General features: G+C 47.6%; 1 protein-coding gene across 3 annotated transcripts in view; it reads left to right on the top strand.

Annotated features, from left to right (window-relative positions):
* The first annotated feature begins 3,358 nt into the window (after positions 1 to 3,358).
* Positions 3,359 to 21,839, top strand: part of INPP5D (inositol polyphosphate-5-phosphatase D) — a 53,450-nt gene continuing 34,969 nt past the window's right edge. For all 3 annotated transcript variants that reach the window (XM_062582354.1, XM_062582352.1, XM_062582351.1), the window contains exons 1-2: positions 3,359 to 3,514; positions 8,482 to 8,545. In XM_062582354.1, the coding sequence (XP_062438338.1) occupies positions 3,381 to 3,514; positions 8,482 to 8,545 (198 nt within the window). In that variant the 5' untranslated portion in view covers positions 3,359 to 3,380. The remainder of the gene's footprint in view (positions 3,515 to 8,481; positions 8,546 to 21,839) is intronic.

The following is a 21,839-nucleotide window of genomic DNA, read 5'->3' as shown; positions in this document are numbered from 1 at the left end:
TTGTGAGTATTATTCATCCGCTCTTTTGATGTAGGCCGGAGTCTAAATATGCTTTTGTGGCCAATAGTCTGTTACTGATGCCTGATGAGGGAATGCTATATTTAGACTCCAGCACGGCTAAGTGCTGTCCTGTAGATTTAACTTCCCTTGTCAAGCATACTTTTATTTCATGACATGAAAACGCCTCTTAGAGCACTTTTCATCTGGCCAAGCCTGGCAGTGCTATTGCTGATACAGGCTGGATGTGTGGTGGGATTTCGGGTGACCCTGGTACATGCTGAGCGATGCTGCAGACGTTGTGTTTCCACTGGCCCTTGACAGGCTGGTGAATTCACAGCCAGCTGCTACGGTACTACCTGATGTCTGCAGCAAAGCCAGTTCAGATAAAAAATGTCTACCGCCATATCTTAGAGACAACTTGGACTAACATCCCAATATAAAGAAAAGTAATGTTTACTTTATCCACAGGCTGCCAGGGCTGCAATTTTTGATTATCCAACATCAAAATGTGTTCCAGTTCTTTGTCTGTGGCCTCATTCTTTCAAGTAAATTAAAAAGAAATATTGCTGCTGCTGCGGTTATCTAATAGATTCTGTTGAGTCTGCTTCGGATTTGTCTGATGGGTGTACCTACTGTTTTGCTTTATGAGGGGACCCCTTATGTGGTGCTTTGCCCCAGCTGCAGGATGACAGTATATGCTCTTCTATTCCTTGTGGAAGCCTAGGGTTGTGCTCACTACGTCAGTAGCGTCACTTGATCTATAATGTCATCATCTGCACAATTTCACCTGGCCTGTAACTGAGGGCACAGATACCTGCACTTCCCCTCTATGGGAAATGTTGTAGCTCCCCTCTAGATAACTCCTCTAATATCTTCTTTCTCAGATCTACTCCCCGGCCTTCTCTGACACAGGCACAAATGGAAAGAAAACGAACGGTGTATCTGCTGGAGAAGAGTGTCTTGTCTCTGTGCAGGACTGAGTAAGGTACAAGCTAGGCTTTGGGAATCAGGCTGCAGATAGCTCAGGACCATGCAGGGATCAGTCTTTCCCCAGTGTTGCAGACTTCACATGCTAGCTCCATGTAAAGTAAAATAGACACCGCTTCCTTTTGAGGCAGTCCTGCGCATGAGCCATTAGGCATCACACAGCTGTTTTGTATTAGTGCACTGGGATTCATCCTTTGAGCACCCTGGGCTGTGCTATGCTTTCTTTTAGGACCAAGAAACCCATGCAGAAATCAGCCTGCACATCTTAGTGCCACAATCATCACAAGTGCTTGGATCCTGTCCCCTGTTTATATCTCCAAGTTGAGAAGTTCTGTGCAGCTGGGCACAGGATTCACGTATTTGAAGGAAATAGCAGTAGCTTGCTATATGCTGAAGCTAGTGGAGGGGTGGGTAGGAGTTAGGTATTAAACATCCAGCTCATCAGTCTTCTAGCTTTTACCCCTCTGTTACCCTATCTTAATTTGCCATAGAGCAGCAGAAGCTCTCCGAGGACGGTTTCATTCCAGCCGTACTTACCTTGTGCAGCAGCTCCATCTGTTCTGCATCCACAAATGGCTCCGCTGCGTGGAGAGCGCTGTGAGGTCAAGCAGTGCTTTGACGTTCAGAGCTGCTCAGCTTCCTGCTGCAGCTATACTGTAAGCTTCGGACGTCACAGATGAGGTTAGCAGCACACTGCAGCAGGGCAAAACTGTCAAAGTGGGTAAACAAGCCTCTTGCCACCTGCAGGAACTCTTCACAGTGGGCAATAGGAGTTGCAACCATGTTATAGCTTACAAAAGCCTACAGCTAATGTCCATGTGAAGCTATGCCATGGCTTCCAGCATCCGACTCCTGTTTAGGCACCTAAATCAATGGGAGTTCGGTTCCCAAAGCCCTGTGTGGAGCTTAGTGAGGCTGTAGAACAGGTCCAGCTGAGCTAATTTTTGCCTGCAAGCAGCGCTTGCTCAGCTTGGATGGGAAGCCTTGCACATGGCAGCTCTGCACATTCAGCGGGGTCCTACAGTGGTCCCACAATTTTGCACTCTGAGCTTCGCAGTTAGGCTGATGCCGACAGTTTAATCTCAGCAACAGAAATCAAACTGGACGCTGCAGAGTAGATGTTTGGACAACTGAAAGCACAAGGAAGACAGATGGGGAGGAACACTAGGCTGTACTGGTTTATGCAACCTCTCCACCCCAAGTTCTAGGCTCTCCCCGTCCAGTTTGCGGCTGCTCTCGCCTGCCTTGCTGCAGGGGGGCAGCAGTCTGCTGTCCCCTGGAGGACCCACGTACCAAGGCCACAGCACTTCCCCAGGCCCTGGCAGGTGAGGTTTACATACGGCTAGACGTGTCTTTGCATCGCCTGGGGACTCTCCCGTGGTACTCGGAGCCCCAGGCAGAGTCCCTGCCTGGCAACTGCTTTTAGTTACAGCTCAAATGTAGCTGTGCAGAAGCACTTCCCTCAAACGCAGAGAGGCTGGCGGCCGAGGCGAGGCACTCGCGTGTGCCCCGCGGACAGTAGCCTGTGGCGGCTGCAAACACGCCTCTGTGGCACTGCCTTGGCGATGCAGCGCTGAGCATGCCACACAGGGCACAGGCAAAGGACAGATGTGCAAACAAAAAAAAAGGAAGCGAAAGCCTCCAGTTCTCCCCTCTCTGACGCAGGTTGCCAGAATTACTCTGCTCCATCCCATCTTTGGGGATTTAGACTAGGAAAGACCTTTGAATCCATGCAACAGTAAGCGTCAGGAAGCGTTCGTCACAGTCTCCTGGACAAATCAGCCTCTAAGCCAGCTGCCGTGCATGGAGACATACAGGGGTAATTTACTGAGTTCTTTCAAGTCCCCTCCTCACACCTAGCTCTATGTGAGGAGTACACAAGACAGGAATGGAGCAGTTAGTGCTGAGGATCCTAATGCCCAGGGTATTTCTGATCAGTGTGGGATCTACCTATTCCCCATGGAGACCTGTAGCAGGCAGGGAAGACAGACATAAAAAAGATGGAGACTCAAAGGGTCTTGTAACACATCATAAATGGGACAGGAGGCCACTAAAGCCTGTGGGACTGAATCAGTCAGGGTGCAGACCAGATCCCCAGCTGGGGCTTTTGACGCAAAGTGTTAGGATGTGAAGGTGGAGGGAAAGGCAGGGAATGAGAGCTTGCTACTCACTTCACTTGTAGCATGAAGAGAGAGAGCAGGGGCTGCAGGAAAATGTCACACTCACTCTCTGAGCTGTTTGAGTTGAGGAAGTTGTCCGTGGCTGAGTTTCCTTTCCCTCTCTGCGCTATTGAAACAGGAAGCTGGTGAGCTGAAGCTGCTTGATCGTTACACAGACACACAGGCACACAGGCAGCTCCTGTGCTGGCATTCAGGTTTCCTCCAACACCAGCGATGGATCAGTGCTGGTACCACGGCAACATTACTCGCTCCAGGGCTGAGGACCTGCTCTCCAAAGTAGGCAAGGATGGCAGCTTCCTTGTGCGGGCCAGTGAGTCAATTGCTTCGGCGTACGCACTCTGCGTGCTGTAAGTACAACTTTCACCCTCGTGTTTCACGTGGACACTTTTGTCCCCGCTTGTGGTGGGGGGCTTCCCTCATGTCCTCTCCGGTACAGAAGCAAAACGCCGCAGTGAAGGGCGGTGCAGCTCGCATCAGAGCATGCACCAGCTGGGCCACAGCATAGGGTAGGGTTGGGAGCAAGCTGAACAAACCCATTTATTTACTGCTGTAATGCAATAAACCACCATAGTCTTACCGCTGATTCTGAAGGAGAGAATAATCCAAGATACTGTTGTTGTACTCAAAAAGAAAATAAGCTCTTGGTCTCTTAGAGCCTGTTACCAGCTTGGCTATTTACATTTAACAAGCAAAGTAGCGAGCTTGGTACCCTCCCAGGCACCTTCTCACTCTGGTTCAGGGTGTGTTTGGCCTGCCGGCCTCTACGGTGCTGTGTCCCACTCAACAAGGGGTTTGCAGTAGTCCCTGGAGCTGTGCGTGGTGTGATGGTGATTCCACCTGCCCCACTCATGTGGCTTACGGGGGAAATATTGTCATGTAGGAGATGGAGAGGAGGGCAAGCTGGCAGCCCTGACTCCCAGTTCAGGACTGGGGCTGGGAACTGGGGCCTCCCGACCTGGGTTTGTGAGGAGCAGGTGTTATTTCTGGAGGCAGGAGTGGCCGGGGCCAGAGAAGATTGAAGCCAGTAGCTGAGGTGAAGTTTGAGGCTCCTGGCTTTGGATTACAGAGAGATAACACAGTCACCGTCCCCGCAGAAGAGATCAGGAGAGCCTCAGAGGGACCCTGTCCTGCCCGTCTGATTCTGTCTGCTGCCACTGTGCAGCACATTAATAAAATGTATTTCACGCCCTCCCCTCCACTGAAGTTACAGGCAGGTTTGTCAGTGTAGCTTCTTTCTGAGTTTCTCGCAGTGGCAAAGGTGCTGCTGCTGTTTCTGACTCTGGTCTAACTGCTCGCCGCTGAGGTCAGACGTTTGGTGACAGCAGAGCCTGCGGCAGAGGGCATGTCTCCTGCGGAGACGGTGGGGCCGGCTGGCTGCCCCATCAGCGTGGGGTTGGATCGTAGGAGCTCTGTGCCCGGGGAGCGGGGTACTTGCAGCGTGAGGAGAGCCTCCGTGCCTGCTTGTTAAGACGCCTGTAGTAACGCGTGGGAGGGAAGAGTTTGGCCTTTCTGGCGGGAGCGGGGGAGCAGGGCGGCTGCAGGGGAGTAGCCAGGGCAAGCGGGAGGAAGGAGGGGCGGTCGCGTTACACAGGCTTAGCGCCCGCGTTGCCAGTCGGGGAATGTTTTACTGGAATAAAGACTGTGGCTTCCACTGAGTGGGCTTTGTACAACCCCCTTGACTTGTCTTTTAACCAGTAGATACATAGAGAAAATATTTTTGTGGGGTGATGGTGGGGATTTTGTAGAAAGGGAAAGTGCTGTAAAAATGTCTACTAACATGTATTTGCATAAATTTTTCCATTGTAAATGTTTATGCAGCCAACTTTGAAAGCCTTTTGTGACTTGGGAGACACAGGATCAGGAAATAGAAACAATATCATGACCAGGATTTTCTGAACCGGGAGCCAAAGGTTGTGTTCTTAAATCCATTCTGAAGTGGCTTACATGAATGGTTTAATTAAAGAAATCGGGAGCACCCAGCCTCGTCAGCCAACAGGGGCAGGAACTGTGGTGGGAAGGCCTGGCACGAATAACAGGCTGGGAAAAGCCACACAGACTTGTGACAAAGTACCTAAAAAGCTTCCAGCTTATGCTGGTTTACAGCTAGTCTGTGAAGAGAACGGGTTAAAGGTGGTGAATAAGTCCTTCCCTCTGAATGTCACCTTGACAAAATGTAGAGCTTGGCTGAAGCTGAAATCTTCCTCAGAGATAGATCAGTTTCAGCCGTGTTATTGACTGGAAAGTGTTTGAAGTTTGAGCTCTTCAGTCGCTTCTTTTTAAAAAACAGGCTGGCTGGAGACAACAAATGCGAGAAAGAGAGGGGAGACTCGAAAGCCTGACTGCAAAAGGCTGTTTCACAAACCAGGATTGTACAGAATAATTGGAAAATGTGTGTGTAGAGAAGGAAGACAAAATACCATGAAATTTGCTCTGAGAAGGAAGTGTCATTTTCTACAAAGTTCTCATATTTATCAAGCAGATCAGCCTAAATCCAGCAGAAGGGCTTATTATTAATATTTTTCTATTATAGACTGAAATAGTTATTTCCTTGCAGAGCTGTTTTAGGAAAATAGGATTTGTATGAACACAGACAGCCAAAGAGGCTGGTGCCTCCCTTCTTTTTCTAAAACTAAGAGCAGCAGCATTGGTTGTAGCAGAGAGCTGAAACAGCCAGCAAGTGCCGAGGCACGCTCCTCCCCCAGCCCTCTGCCCTGCTGGTCATATTGCCCCATAAAAGGCAAGAAGCAGTGTCATTTTCCTCCTCATTTTTCTGTGCCTGGACCATACAATTTGCCAGTTTATGGACTAGAAATAGGCCCACACACTCACCTGGGGAGGAATGCCTGGATCCTGAAATCAAAACGAGTCTGCTTGGCTTTTGCAAAATGCTGCACCTGAGGTGGTGTCACTCCTCCGGGGGTTCTCCTGTTGGTGGCTGCTGCGTGAATGCCCGCAGGATCAACAGCGGGGCCAGAAGAGACCCTCAGAGCCCGGCCACAGCTTTGAGGGGCCTCTCGGAGGGCACCTTCGGTGAGCTGCCATTTCCAGCCCCCCGTGGCGGGGGGCACAGCCCCCAGTCTAGTGTGTCCTTACGTAGTGCCTAGCATGGCAGTCCCATCTGCGATTAGGATTTCCAGGCACTGCCAGTTGCATGTTACGTCATCACCAGGGCAGGAGAGTATGTACCCGGGAAGAGGAGAAGAGAGAATCCAAACCTCATCCCCTTTTCTCCCCTAGTTGGCTTGGAGGACAGAGACATGAGAAAGTGCCTGGGGATATGTTGGAAGTGAGGCAAGCGTTGTATTTGCCCACATAGCTGTGCTGAATACTGACTGTGCCGTTGTGAACTCACACTCAGCTTTTAGGGAGGACCTGGAATGTGACTGAGGACAGGTAAAATGCTTAGGAGAGAAAGCCTAAGAGTAAAAATGGAGTAAGAACCACAGCCTTCGCCACCCACATACACCAGAGTTAGAGAACTGCTAAAGAGGATACCTGTACCGGATCCAGGCAGGTGCCCTTCCCTGTTCCTATCTCACCCTGCAGCCCTTCCTCACTTGCTCTTCTGTTGATCTTACCTGTCCTCAGCTTAAACCTGTCTACAAGTGTTAGAGCAACTGCCTCGTAAGGCCTGAGCAGAGGGGACTTTCTGCGAAGGGTGCCTGGAGGGTCCTCCTGTGACGCAAGAGCCATCAAACTGTTTTGCTTATCAGTTTCATAATCTCCGCACACGCAAAAATTTTCTCTCATCAGCTGCATGAGCAGTTCTGCTCAGCTCTGTTTGCATATCAGCAGGAGGAAATGGTGTAACAGAACTGCGCTGACAGATAAAAACAAAACTTATACCCTTCCTCAGGGCATATCCTCATCTGGTGGTGATGGCCCTCAACTCAGTGAAATAACAGCATTTACCAGGGGTTCGAGATCAGGCCTGTGACTCTCATCTCTGGCTGTCTTGCAGTAGCAGCTCCACAGATACACCAATAGATGCGCTTGAAATGGTCTTAAAACAGTTAGTGAAGAGTTACTGAGGTCTGGGAGTAGCTGTAATTCTTCTGAGCCCTTTGCATTAATGTCATCAAAAAGATTGAGGTTCATACAGATGTATGACAAAATCCTCCAGACACCTTGGAAAAACTCAGCCATGATTTATGAGTAATCACCTTTCATTTCCAATTGCTCTTTGTGACTCCCTGCGTAAGGTTACCTAGAATCTCTTGCAGGGTATGTATGATTCAGAAAGGCTTATGATGAACAGACTCACAACATAATCACAAAAGAGACCAGAATGTTTTGTTTCTCCCCAGCTGGAGGGCTGACCTCAGCCTGCGTTTTATGGCAATCCCGTAGGTAATGCAGTGCTTTTGTTACAGTCAAGGAAGCTCTGAGACTGGGCTCCAGTTTTTACTTTGAGAAGAAGGGATCGAAACCAGCATCGTCTGTTAGATTAAAGCCATATTGCCAAGAGTGTTTTAACAGAGTGCTTTGCAGGTGACTTGAGAGGTTTGATCACTCTGTTATTCACAGAGGAAAAAAGTAAAAATACATTTTTTCAGCCAACACTTCTTGGGCAAGTTCCACAAAGCTCAGCAGCTGCTGAGGAAGGTCGTGCTTAGCACGTTACTGCACTGCTCAGGCTTCCCCTCCCTTGAGCTGCTGTATGTTAATGTGGCCCTTTACTGGGCAAAAGCCACCCTCCCTCCTCCCTTAAATAAGAATCTGATTTAACTGGGACAAAATGTTATTTATGGCTGATCTACAGACACACATACACCGTGTACATCTGCACCAGGATAGTGAGGTTGGTTTTAATTTATGCCTGTTTTTAGATCTTGTACATGAAAGTGTGCCTAACAATCAAGTGTCTTATAGTGATTTAGCTGAAAGCTATCTGTGTTTTCCAATACAGTCAGTGCATCTACTAGCCCTTCGATTTACTCGTTCATTGCTGATTTTGGCCTAGTGTCTTTTGAAATTCTGCTTTTTCATTCCTTCCTGAGACGCCCACTCTACTGACAGCTAGAGCCATTTGGTGTTTTCCTTCTTTCCAGCCAGAAGAGTTGAATAACTCTCTCTGAGGCTGATTCTGATATCACTTTTTGCAGTGGCATCTGCAAACATATCTCAGTGACCGTGAACACTTCAGGTTTGTGTTAGTTGACGGACACCAGCAAAATGGAAAGAAATGTTTAAACCCTTGTGCATGAAACCATCTGTCTTGGGACCTTCCACTACCTTCTCTGACAGGCAGGGGTGTCGTGATGCAATTTCCTTCTGAAGATGATCTTAACCATCTTTTTCTGATCTGTTCCAGCTTCCGGAACTGCGTTTACACCTACCGGATTCTGCCCGATAAAGAAAATAAGCTAATTGTCCAGGTAAGTCGCATTTGGTACTGCAACTCATTTGGTCCCACAGAAATGCACTTAAGATTGCTCACTGCGTTTTTTCACAGTAGTTCTGACACTAGGAGACAAGGATTTGCAGAGCTCAACTAAAGCACCCAGCCAGCGCAGTGCTAATCTCCAGTCCAGTGCTGGAACCCCCCTGCCCCAGCACAGCCTTTAATTTGTCTGCCTTCAGTTCAGTGATACTGCCACGTTTTATGTAACTGAGAGCCTCAACCCAGGGAATACCTTTTCCTCTGAAGTTGGCTTTTTATCAATGCTTGCAGATGTTGTAATCCAAAATCATGGCGCAGTTTACCTACGCGCAGAGAATGGCAAATGAATTGTGGTCTCAGGACCCTGGAGGCACAAGGATTGAGAGGAGTTTCAGACGTTCTTTTTATTCCTGTTCTGCTTTGGGATCCGAAACGTGCCACTTCCCCTTTCTGTACTCTTTCTCAGCCCTTGTCTTCTCAATCTAGATCATGAAATTTTGGGAGGCAGATTTTACAACACTTACAACTCCTAGAAGTGAGCAAGGGAGCAGTGGGGGCTGTAGCATGGCTAGTGCAGCAATTTAGAGTGGACTTGCATTCATTTCTTCCTAATCCACTGACAAGCAGCTTCCCACACTAGAAACATCAATTTCTGTTAACTCCGTATGCATCTCATACACCATGCTATTTATGTATTCTTGGTATGCTCCAGGAACATCAATTTTTCTTTGAGATCTGCACCAAACCATGTGTCTGAAATCAGAGTGATTAGGTTAATGGGGATAGTTGAGTGAAGGCACCTTGCTTTCAGCCGTGGACTATTGATAAGAATCGTGGATTGTGTGTCCTGGGGGCAGCCAGCCAGCCTGGCTCCCTGGAGAGCCAGCTTTGGCCCTGGCTGTTCCTAGGAGCCCCGCTCTGATGCAGTCTTGCACAAAATCCAGCTTTATTGCCAGCGAGGCCAGTTCCAGAGGCCTGTGTGCCCAGGGCCCAGCCACCAGCATTTGCGTGGCATCCTGGTTGGCCTGGCCAGCTTCAGCTGCTTTCCTAGAGCTGTTCAGATATCTCTGCCTTGCTCGCCAAAGCACTTCTGTTTCCAAGGAGAAACTGGCAGCGGGACGCTGTGCCAGACTTGACCTGGTCTGTATGAATTAGTGTAGCACACCACCACCACTAATCCTCCTCCCAGAGCACCAGGCAACACCATGCAGAGGAACCAGAGCTGGCTCTGTAGACTGCTAGGTTGGGGCCAGTGCTGAGCTGAAACAGATAGCTCCTGTTGTTCTGATCTGGCTCTGCACTGGGCCGGTCAAACATCTCCACACCATACTCTGCAAGCTTTTTGCAGTAGTGCTTGATTTTTTCCCATCATCTGGTGTATTCCTTGTTGTCCCAAATAATGTGTTTTGGCATATTGTGCTGGTGTGGTGACGTATTGTGATGGTTAAGACAGGTGTCTGGAAGGCGATGAAGTGGGTTTTTTTGCTATTTACAAGTATTTTTAAGTAATTGCTGAGATTAGGGTCTTACTGGGCCAGAAAACTCACAAGGGAAAAACTCAAGTCAGGGAGGGCATTGGAGAGACCAGAGGCCCAGGTAATGGGTGCAACTACCAAGTCCCCGCAGCTTCACAACAGAGCCAGGATGGGAGCCAGACCCTACTAATTGTGGCCTTGCTCTTTGCACTGGCACTGCAATGAGGAAGTGAACATGTGGAGCCCCAACTCCAGGTGAGTTTGGGGTATGAGTTTGGCAGCTGCTTTGCCTTTTAGGAAACAAGCACAGAAATGATTGTACAAAAGGAAGGGCCTGAGCTAAGCTGCAGACTCAGCTACAGGCTTCGCGCACCCAGTAGGGAGGCCGTGCGCACTCACCATCCAGAACTGATCCCCGGTTGTATGTCATCAGTCCAGGTAGCTCAGCACTGGCCCAAACATAACAACCTTTCCTGGGCCTCCAGAAGTCCTCACATCTTTCCCTGCAATGACCAAGAATGTAATATGCGCACACACACACACACACACACACACATATTCGAGCAGTGCACACAACATCACCACACCTGCACAGCCTGAGAGCGTCAGTCTGCCCTGGCACCTATAGCCTGTACTATTTAGTAGTAGCCTCCTAAGATAGCCCCAAGGCCAAATGCTGCTGTCCACCCTGCAAAGCCTCTGGAGAGCTCCCAGAAGCCAGGCCTGGGGCAGAGCAGCGGGGCACAAGCGGAGAAGCGCGGCCTGCGCTTTCCGCACGTGCGGGTCCCAGCACCTGAGCAGCCCCGTGTCCCCTCGCCGCACTGTCGCAGGCGTGATGCCGAGCAGACAGCCTGGCCTGCAGCCTTTGCTAGAAGGGCCCAGACGTCGCAAGCTGGTTTGAAAGCCGGGTTCAGGGCAATGCGTCCGAACACAGTCAACTCCCCGGAGTGTGCTGGGCTGCGGGCTGCTCCCTGGGCAGCCAGCGAAGGAACGGTGCGGCGTTCAGGCGGTTGGCGTTGGCTCTGTAATTGCCTCTGCTGTGATAAAGGGCGCTTTACGCGCACCTGTGCCATTGCCCACAGATCAAAGAGCCACAGCCTTGACAAATCAATATTTCTCTCCGCTGTTGCAACAAGCAGCTCTCACACTGGGTCCGTGCTTTCAAGTAAGCAGCAAATGTGATCTCCTTCTCCTGCTGGTGAAAACTAAGCAACTTAGAGCAAAGTCAGGCGAATCAAACTGCTTTCAGTGTGCCCAGGCTCTCCCCACCACACTCACTTCCTGCTCCTCACCTCCCGGTTCTTTGTAGAGATTTCTGCCACTGAAGCCAGACTGTGATATCAGGACTCCAGGGGATCTTTCTGAATGTAATCCTTTGAAATCCACTGGATTTCTTAAGGAAAGACGATACACCCGGGTGCACCCGGACTGGTTTAGGAGATTCTCCTGGGAGCCGTGGTCTGACTGTGAGGGATTTTGCTAGCAGCTACCTTGCGGGATGCGGAGGGTCTGTAGAAGCGTGCTTTTGTACATCAGGGTTGCCAGGAGATACAGGAGGAGTATCAGGAGCAGGCTAAATGAAGTATACTGTTAATTCACATTTTGGAGACCTGGCACCTTCCGTTTCACCCTGCATGGTTCCCGATCTGCAGGAGAGGCAGAAGGGGGCTGGCTCCTTCCGGCAAGACAGAGACACCGTGAGAAGTGTAATTGAGGCTTCGAGCAAAGCAGTTGCATGTTGTTGGCTGCCGTTCTTGGTACGTTGCTCCAGCTGGGCCAGACCTTTTTGGATGCTTGTCTGTTGAGCTTTGGATAAAACAAAAACTACTTTGTGTGTATCAGAACATCAGATTTTGAAAAGAGTAGTTCTCCAGTGCAAAGCTGTAAAAGCTGTTGACTGGGAAGGAGTTTGACTGTTTAAAAAAGAAAATCTATTAGAAAGGAAAGAGACTGCTCGTCTAACTGAGTTAGTACAGATGTTAAATTAATAGAGTAACCAGTAGATGCTTCTCATTTCTGAATTTTTTTTTTAAAAAGGACATAGGAAAGGCGCAGTAATAAATCCTGAGATTAGCCTGTATTAGTTTCAAATTTGGGCCCTGATCATACAATCTGACACGTTTTTGCCTATGCAGCGTTCTTTCCTGAAGCTAACAAAGTTGTCTTCCTGCCCAGATCAGGGCTGTTGTCTGTCAGACCTTTCTTGTGTGTGTGTGATGACAACACGTTCAGAAAATGTGCAGTATCACAGCTACATAGCACACCCAACACTGAATGGCAGTTCTCTCTGTGCCACTCCGTACAGCTTTTTCACCTTTAAAGCTGTATAAGTTGCTTCATGTTTTCTGAGTATTGGAAGTAGGTTTCCTTTTCCTTTTCTAATGAGATCCTGGCATGACACTGGCGGAATATTTACTCACTTCATGCTATTTTTGCATGGTTAAATTAACTAACTGTTCCAGTACAGGTAGCCAGGTGGTCGTAGGAGAGGTGAATATTTTTGTGTTCTGACTGAAGAAAGATTTGCGTATGTCCCTCCAGCATTTTGTGGCATGCTACGTCTTCTTCCACACGGTTTCTGCATCTGCAGTGACTGTGCAGTTGTTAGTGCAGCCAGGGCTGCAACCCTTCTTGCCTGGAATGAAAGTGGGCAAATATGAGATTTGCTCAAAAACGTACCAGTCCGTAGTTCTTACAGTCATAGATGTCTCTTTTTTTAATACAAGTATCTCTTCTTTTCCCCTTCTCTTCTTGGACTGCTGAATTTTGTTCTTCCATTACAGAGACTTCAAAACATAGGCAGACATACACATGGCTTGAATGAATCAAACTCGCATCCTGCTGATGAAAACATATTTAAGGAAGGGGGGAGGAGTAGCTAAAAACACTTGAAAACCAGGATCTGTTACAGCAAATAGAGAACTTTGTCCTTAGGTTGAGAGCAATTAGTCATCAAGATATATCTGTTAGCCTGCAGTCTCTCACTGTAATAAAACACTGCAGGCTGAGACAGGAAGAGAGCAAAAGACGTACAGTAACAATACAGTCCAGGAGCAGGGCCACTGGACTGGAAACCGGCTGTTCCTGTGCGAGGCTGGAACTCAGCTGCTCCCAGATCGCTTGGCTCCTGCCTGCCTGCCTGTGGCAAGACACAGCTGGGGGGCTACCACCCTCTTCTCTGTAGAAACAAATATGATTTTCCCGTCCTGCAATGGGGAGGCAAATCAGTGCAGACGTGTTGGCAGTTTGGGAACTAGATGAGCATGAGATTGTGCAAAGAGGGTTGGGGCAGCCAAGCAGTCCTTGGGAATCACAAGGTCAAATTAAGCACATCATGTGACCGTCTTTCTAAGCCAGGCATCTATGGCCAGTTCTTGCCATAGAAGGTGAAACTTTCCTACACTGCCCCTTGAGCTTCTCAGTTACACGTCTGTCCGAGGTGTTGATATGCTCCTCACCACTGCACAGACTGAGCCCCTTGTGTTGGTAGCATCTCCTCAAGGAGGGGAAGCACTCTTGTTCCCATTTTACAAACAGGGAACTGAGTCCCCATATTAAGAGGGACACAGTGTATTAAGGAGGATTTGGTTACCAAAAATTATTTGAAATAGCTGTCTTAAGATAATATCCTAATAACTTTGCCAAGATCAAATGTGAATCATATTTAGTACCTTGGACATGGGTCTGCCAAGTCCCTGGCAAGTCTTAGCTTAGCTTTCCGCCCATCCATCAGTTGGGGGGGTTGGCTGATGGTTTCAGGAATATCGCCAAATATTCTGAGTAATAGCACTCACACTAGTATTCATCTCCTCTAACTTTAGCTGTGTAGTGCAAGCTGTCACATTTGGTCAAAGCTGAGTTGGACCTCAGTAATCGGCAGTGAAGAAATAAGTTTCTGATCTGGGTGGGCTGAATCTCCCTTGCAGATCCTATCTCTCTTCATCAACCAAAGAGCCTGGAGAACCTCTTAAACGGCAGGCTGAAGCTAGAAAAGAAGATTCCCGTCGCAGCTCATGCTTGTTCAGCATGACAGGGTGCTGAGCTCAAAAGCTGCTATTGAAAACCTGTGGTACTGCCTTTGCCTAATGCTTACCCTGTATTGCCTTTATGTACTGTGATTTTGAAAGGTCACCATGAAGAATATAACCTGCCTTTAGAGTGAGGAGAGAGGTAGGTCTGCTGAGGGCTGGGATATATTTGCAAAGATCCCTATAAACAGCACCTACTGAGGATACTTGAAAGGTGTTGAGAAGGGAGAAGATGCTGGAGCTGGCTGCTCAGAGAAAATGGACAGGTATCGTCAGTGCAGGATTGCTCCTAACCTGCGGAGTCCGAGCTCGCTAGGTTTCTAGTTCTTCTCAAATAAGAGCTCACAACTAGTGTTATCCGGTGGCTGTTCAGCCATCCAGCTGCTGCACAGTCACTGCTCGGTGGCAGCTAGATCGCATCTCAGTTTATGCTCATAGTCTATCAGATAACACTTCAGAGGCTGGGCTTGCAGGATCAAGCCCTTACTTGACTGAAGAGTGGGAGAGAGATTCTGATGGACGTATGGCAGCATTGCAAAACTGGATCTGTCACCAGAGCTGCCCTTGGAGAGAGCCCCTGGAGAGAGCCAGCGTGGTGGTAATGGAGGCGGCTCTGAACTGGAGGCTAAAGGTGAAGCCTCCTCGTGAAGCTGAAGCGCCTGCAGGGCAGCTTTGGGAGCTCAGGGCACCGGACAACTCGTGTGCTCTGTCCACCCTGTGCATCCCTGCTTGTGTGGCCCGGTCTGGCCTCCATCTCACTCCAAATTTTAGGAAGTCCTGCCCAGTCGCCCTGTGCTTCCCATGGACGTGCCCTGATGCTTTAGCTCAGTCGTGCAGCGTTTCCATTTTGGGTCTAGAACCAGGTGCAGGTATCCTTCACCTCAGAGCACAGTGAAGACCACAAAGACTGTTTTGCATGCTGCATGCTACATGTTCCAATCTCTCTTCTCTTCTCTTCTCTTCTCTTCTCTTCTCTTCTCTTCTCTTCTCTTCTCTTCTCTTCTCTTCTCTTTTTCCTTTCCTTTCCTTTCCTTTCCTTTCCTTTCCTTTCCTTTCCTTTCCTTTCCTTTCCTTTCCTTTCCTTTCCTTTCCTTTTTCCTTTTTCCTTTTTCCTTTTTCCTTTTTCCTTTTTCCTTTTTCCTTTTTCCTTTTTCCTTTTTCCTTTCCTTTTTCCTTTCCTTTTTTTCTTTCCTTTTTTTCTTTCCTTTTTTTCTTTCTTTTTTTTTTTTTTGAAATTTTAAACTTTTTTTTTTTGCTTGGAGCCAAACTATCTGCCCAGCTTCAGGGCTTGGCAATTTCCATGGGACACCCTGTTGTAAGAAGGAGTCACAGAAAGCTGCCTTCTTCTCACACTGCAAAAGAAACTGTATTATGGTATGGAAAACATTAGCATTCTTAAAGTTCCTGCCTCTCTTTCCACTTCACCTTCCGCGCTGTCCTGGCTGCCTGACTCCTTGATAGAAAGAAGCAGTTTGCATGCGTCTTCCTGCATTTTGCTCCCTGAGTAAATGCGGGAGACGGTCATTTTGCAGTTCTAGGGCGAGATGGTCCTTTCTAGGAGCACTGCTCGTGTTTGTGCTGCAACTCACCATTGCTGCAGGGGATTTTTTTAGAATTATTTATATTTACCATTTGTTGCAAAGGGAGGGCCTGTTTTTGCTGACTTCAGTGAAAATGATGGATGCCCTGGAAGCACTGTTTTGTATCAAGTGATCATCTAGCTTTTTTTTTTTTTTTTTTTTTTTCCTTTCCTGGTGATTTTTTTTCTGGTCTGATATGAGGCTGTGTGCAACAGGAAACAAATGGTGCTATGTGAGCAATCAGAGAGCAGGCCAGCAGCTGTGACTCACTCTATCAACTGACACTGTAAAGCTGTAGGTTACCAGGGTACTTGCCTCACTGGCTCCCAGAAGGTAGAAGAGCCAATAAATACCACGTCTGGGGTTTCCTGCTGGAAGCCTCCCTCTCCAGCCCACCTTTACAAACACGTTCTGGGTAAAACAGCTAGATTTGTACACTGTTAGCATGGGGATTGGCAGAATGTGTTGGAAAGACCAGAGCCCTCTGTGTGGGGTCGGGCAGGAGGTACCACGAGAGAGCTGCCTGTTCGCGTCAGCCCACCGGCAGGATTGTCCCCGCCTCTGGGGGAAACGTGCTCTGGTTTCTGGTTTTGAGTCCTGCAGGGTGGAGCTCAGCACGGGAGCCTCATCCGGCGCGGTAACCTGCGCCGGGCGCACAGGCGTGGGCTGCCCTCCTGCTGCCGTCAGCCGTAAGGGTGTGAGCGTAGGTGGGTCGCGGGCTCCTGGTGTCGCTGCCGCTGTCGCCTGTGGGGGGGTGCCTGGCTTTTAATCCTCATTTGCCATGCTGCTGTAACACCTGGGGCCAAGACCGGGTTGGCATAGTACAAATTTTGTGGTTTGCCTTGACGTTTGATGACCCATCTACATCTGATCATAAACCAGCTACTTGGAAGTAGCGCTTGAGCTCTGGTTTCAGAGGGAGCTACTGAGAAGCCGCTGATGCTGATGCCTTCACAGTGTTGCGAGGATGGGGCCCCACACTGTGGGGACTCAAATTCATGTCAAAACCTCAGGGTCTCCCTTGGGAGATACAAAACATCACTTGCAGGTTGCATAAAGACTGTAAGACACCTCTAGTCCGCTTGCAGCCAAGAGAGGACACGCGCTGTTGGCCTCCCTTGGTGTTGAACAGCAAGAGGAGACCAAGTGTCCTCACCGCAGAGGAGATAGCTTTACTATTTACTGTTGGGGCTGGGCCGTACCAGCTGGTGGCCACCCAGGGCACGCCAGCGTCCTCGGGGGACGATCAGCACCTGTATTGCTGCAGGGATGGGGAGGGGAAAGGAAGTTTTGCTCAAAGGACGAGGACATGGGGGCTTGGAGGGAGCATTTCTGTAGGGAGCAGAGAGGAAGGTCACCAAGGGGGATGGAGAGAGCCAGGAGGAGCAACCCCGTGTTAAGGGAAAACTGAGGGGTGCCCACAAAATTCTGGAGCTGGGGAGCCCTTTGCTTAAGTGTCAAGGGCTCGTCATTGCGCAGTCACAGCACGCCGTGGGAATGTGGGATTTTGTGGTCCAGACAACAGTAAACTTGAAAACAATTTTATTACTAGAAATGGAACTGATTTCAGAACAGTGTCTTGAAACATGGTTAGGGAAGCACATTTCTAGCACTCTCAAATATAAAATGAAATCATATTAAGCTTCATTTTATTACTGTAGATAGCAGCTATTCCAATTTGAAGTTTTTTCAATATGATTTAATGGTGTTTTAAATCAATTTGTAAAGCTCTTGACACTCTTTATATGCAGGACTGAAATTAATTTGCAGTCAGGGCTGAGCAGACGCCATGTATTTTATGTTTCTGTAATCTATTCAAATCTGTTTATACAAGGAAAATGTTCTTTCCGCTGTTGCATCTGAGGTAGGAATAAACACCATACATTTCACAGGTTTTAAAAAACTGAAAGCAGCAGCATTTAATGATAGAACACTAGGCATTTCCTGAAACATGCACATTCCTGCCACTGAATCTCTCAGTATACAAAATTCTTCATACAAACAATCCATATCCAGCTTTTGTCTAGTTTCAACCCTTCCAGAATGCTGCCAGTTTCCTGAAAATATCAAAAAAGGGTTTGGAGAAGATGGCGTAATTCAGGTTAAAATGATTTTTTTGCAAGCATCAGAAAAGTCAGGTATTTGAAGTTAATGCATACCAGAAAATGCAGTCTTTTCCCATTTTATCTGGATGTTTTTAGATAAAATTTAACTTTGTTTAATACCAAAAATTGTCATCAATTTTTGTTACAGTTTGCCCTCCAAAAAAATGTGTTATGTCATCAGCTACATACACAAGAGCAGATTGTTCTAATTTAAAACTGTCCCTTAAAAAAAAAATCTTAACAAATTTTGAAAGTAATGTAAATAATCTGTTACTCGAAAGCTTTCATCACCCTTAAACAACAGCAAATTGCAAACGGGCAGTCATCACTGAACGTATGGAAGTAACTTAGCTGCAAGAGCTGCAAAATATTTTATTTTAATTGTTAAATAATGTTCTAGTTTTATAATCTTCGCAGATACAGGGCTGCTAGGCGCTCATCCCGTTCACGGTTATTGTTGCAGAAGTTGTAAGTGTTTCACCTTTTTAGGCTCGCGAAAGGCTCCGGCCGCCCGCCACCGCTTCCCGGCAGCTCCTTGCACCCGGCGAGCGCGTGAGCCGCCGCGGAGGCTCCGGCGCGGGGACGGGCCGCGCGGAGCAGCAGAGGCGCGTTGGGCAGCGCTGCCGGCCCCCGGCCCGGCCCGCAGGGATCTCCGTCCCAAATCAGCTGCGTCTTCTAAAGGAAGAGGGTGGTAACCTCTGTAATGGGTGGGGGGGGAGTTTGTTTGGGTTTTTTTGCAGATTTTTCACGTCAGGAATTTGTGCGTGCCCCATACTGCGGGACACATCTCGACATCTCCAGGGCTAACAGAACGAAAAGTGTCCTGTAATTCTAAAACTCGCCTGGCAGAGGAGGAAAAATAATCGCAAACTTACACGACTTGCGTTATTGGCAGCAAATATTCTCATTTTTCATTGATTTGATGGATCTTAGCTTTAACGTTATCAGGCTCCTAGTTACAGTTTGAAGCATTTGATTGTTTTATCCCGTTTGTATTTTCAAAGAATTCCGATGAAGTTTCATAACCGACTTTCAAGTCCTCAGGGAGACGGCAGATTATTCCCCTTGCAGCTGGGTGGTAATTTGAAACGTTTCATTGCTTCTGTGCTTTGAGGCATGATGGGTCGCAGAGCAAAATACTCATTTTCGGGCAAGTCTGGAGTTGTTTTCTCAATGCAAGAGAAGCTAATGTATTGCTGGTGATACACGAGGCTTTTGTCCTTCCCCAGTAGATCAGGTAAGACAGGGACAAGTCTTGGAAAAAAAAATCTATTGAATTTGCTCCGTAAATTGTAGTTTTCCCTGCCTTTCTTTTTAAAGAAGAAATATTTTGGGTTCGGTTCTGAGCAGCTCTGCGAGAGTTGCTGAAAAGGTGACGGATGCCCTTTCGCTTCTGCAGCAGTATCTTGATCTGCTGATGAACTGTATCGTCGCAGGGTCTCTCCCCGCCAGGCGGCCGCAGCTCATGCGGCTCATAGGTGATGCTTAGACCCCACTTTGATCCTGATCGCTTGATCTGCTCTGAAACTGTAGAGGACTGGACCTGTAGACCCTGGATGCTGCAGCTTGCTACCAGTATTCAACCCTTGAAAGATGAGCAGATGTAATCGCCTTTAAAGAACAGCATGTTCGTTGTCCTTGTTTTCGGTAAACTGCTCTCCGATTCACCTTTTGGCTACTGAGGTTATTTCTGCTTAAAGCTTTTTAAAGAAACGTAGAATCCTTTAGTTTTCAGGCTGCTGCATGAACGGAAAGTACACAGGACATGATACTAAGGGACAGACTGGTTTGGGGAAATGAAAGAGCCGTTAGCAAAGACAGCGCAGAGCCAAGCATTGCAAAGTCCCTCGGAGATAGGGAAGGCCCAGCACAGCTTTCGGCTGCTCCCCGGTCTTTTCCCTGCTGCCCAGTTTCTCTGGTCTTCAAGCATTCGTCTCAACGTGCAAGATCCGATAAGGTTCTCCATCTCAATTTTTCTCTGAGGAGCTCACTCCTAGTTGCATCCCAGGGCTCTAAATTTTTGCAGTCTTTTAAAAGATAACAAGAGCCAGCTAAGCTGAGCAAACCCTATGGGCCAAGGACCGCAACGCGCGCTGCGGCCTGGGGTTGCTCTGTGTTAGCAGGCTGTCGAGCCCGAATTAAAATTTCCAGATAACTCTGGATTAGTCCTCGTGCTCTGAAATGTGATAGGGACATAGTGACCTATCTTGTTGAAAGGACTTACTCCGTATTAAGTGCTTTTTGTGATCAAACATGCCAGAAGCTCCATGCAGCAAGCCCTGCCTGTTCACAGAGTCGCTAGGGAGCTTTTCCAGAGGTTTGCCTTCGTTGCACACCACATCCCTGCACATGCAAAACCAGAAACCCGGGGTTGCCTCCTGTTTTAGAAGGCAAAGTTTCAGACTAAAAGCCACATCCACTATTTCTGTTTCAGAGGGTGCAGTTCAGGGGAGAATACTGAAAGGAGAGGGTTTGAAGGATTCATTTTGTTCCTTTTCAGCTTTGTGTTTAGTTTTGTTAAATGATGGTGTTTTTTCTGGGTTCTACAGCTGTTCCATTAGCCCGTACAGCCCTTTCTGCAAAGGTTTAACTGGTTAAGGAAGGCTGAGTCTTACTCATGCAATAAATGAATGAAATACGAGATGGTCCCTTGAAATAAAGTACAATTGGTCACCTAGAATGCCGTAAAAATAGAAAACATTTGCTGAAGCTTGAAGATTAAGGAATTTTGCAGCTTAAAGACAGGAAATTGTAACACTAAGGTTCTCACCCTTATCTGTGCATTCCTGTATGGTTTTTAGTTATGCAATCCCAGAGTTGTGCAGCGTATTTGAACGTGGTGAATGCAGCTGTTTTACATGCACAATCTGCCTGTGTTACTTCCTTCAGCAGTATATCGTCAGCAAATATGACTTCATTAATATTATATTTTCTGTTTTCTGCTGGATATTTCACATAATTACTTTTCCCATGTATGGGATCCATTCAGCACAGAAGACGGATAGGGAAAACAGGGAGATGATTATGGATCTTTCACCTTCTGCCTGCACAGATTAAAGGACACCCCCAGAAATGTAGCACAGGAGTGTTACATGTGCTCTCTTTGCCTTGCGAGCTCTTAAGGACCCAATTTTCAAGTTTCTCTCAGTAACCACTACAAATAGATACTTTCTGAATAAATGAAAATGGATTTTTTTCATTTGACCCCAAGAGCTGAAGCTTTAAAGTGGAAAACCAAAAAGCCGAGGACTTGCGATAAAATTACAGAAGTCGCCAGAAGTAGTGTGCTCCAAAACTTTTGCTTAAATTCTACCCACACGCTACAGAAGTGCTAAAAAAAAATGCATCAGTTCCCCGTGGCTTTGCAGTCCTTGCTCATTCATCATCAACTCATTTGACTTGCAGCCTGCAGCTAAATTTAGCACTAGTCCCTCCTGTTCTGCCATGGAACCACACTGCTGGTTGCTTGCTGTTGCTATAAATCCTATTTATTATAAGACAGAAATACTGAGAGGCTTGGTTGTTCAGTAGGTTTCTGTTGGTGCTGTGAGTTGGATCATAATATGTTGCATGGTTGAAACATTTTGATGGCTAGAGTTTGAATGCTTTATTTAGCATGGAGGACTACCTCAAGTAAATGGTGTTGACACTTTCTGTAAATATTTGTTGTTCTTACTCACTTGTATCTACCAGTATTAGTTACATGTTTAGCAGTTAACGTACTTCTGTGGGACTTGTGGAGTGCTGGAGCAGCCTAGGGTCCTTAAATAGGATTTGAGCACATTATGTTTGGGACTTTTGTCTATATTTTGTGGGGGAGAACACCAGTTCAGAAGACTTCCATAGTTCCTTTACCTTCCAGATCTTCTAATAGCAGCTTTTCTTTAAGATGCAAAGTTTTTGCAGGGAACTTAAGATGATAATTTGGGAGTCAGCTATACTCTACTGAAACTCCTATGAATGTTACTTCTCTTCAACAGACTGTTTTAATTTGCAAGTGTCCCAGTTCTGCCATGGGAGCACTTCCTTCCTGTGAACATGGCCAGTCTCCAGGCTGGCAGAACGAAGCCAAGGTGGGATCACGCAGAGGGAAGGTCTTGT

The sequence above is a fragment of the Rhea pennata genome, chromosome 9 (assembly GCF_028389875.1).
Source record: "Rhea pennata isolate bPtePen1 chromosome 9, bPtePen1.pri, whole genome shotgun sequence".
In the NCBI taxonomy this organism is placed as follows: domain Eukaryota; kingdom Metazoa; phylum Chordata; class Aves; order Rheiformes; family Rheidae; genus Rhea; species Rhea pennata.
Note: the sequence above shows the minus strand (reverse complement) of the source record. Positions and strands in the feature narration are given on the sequence as shown.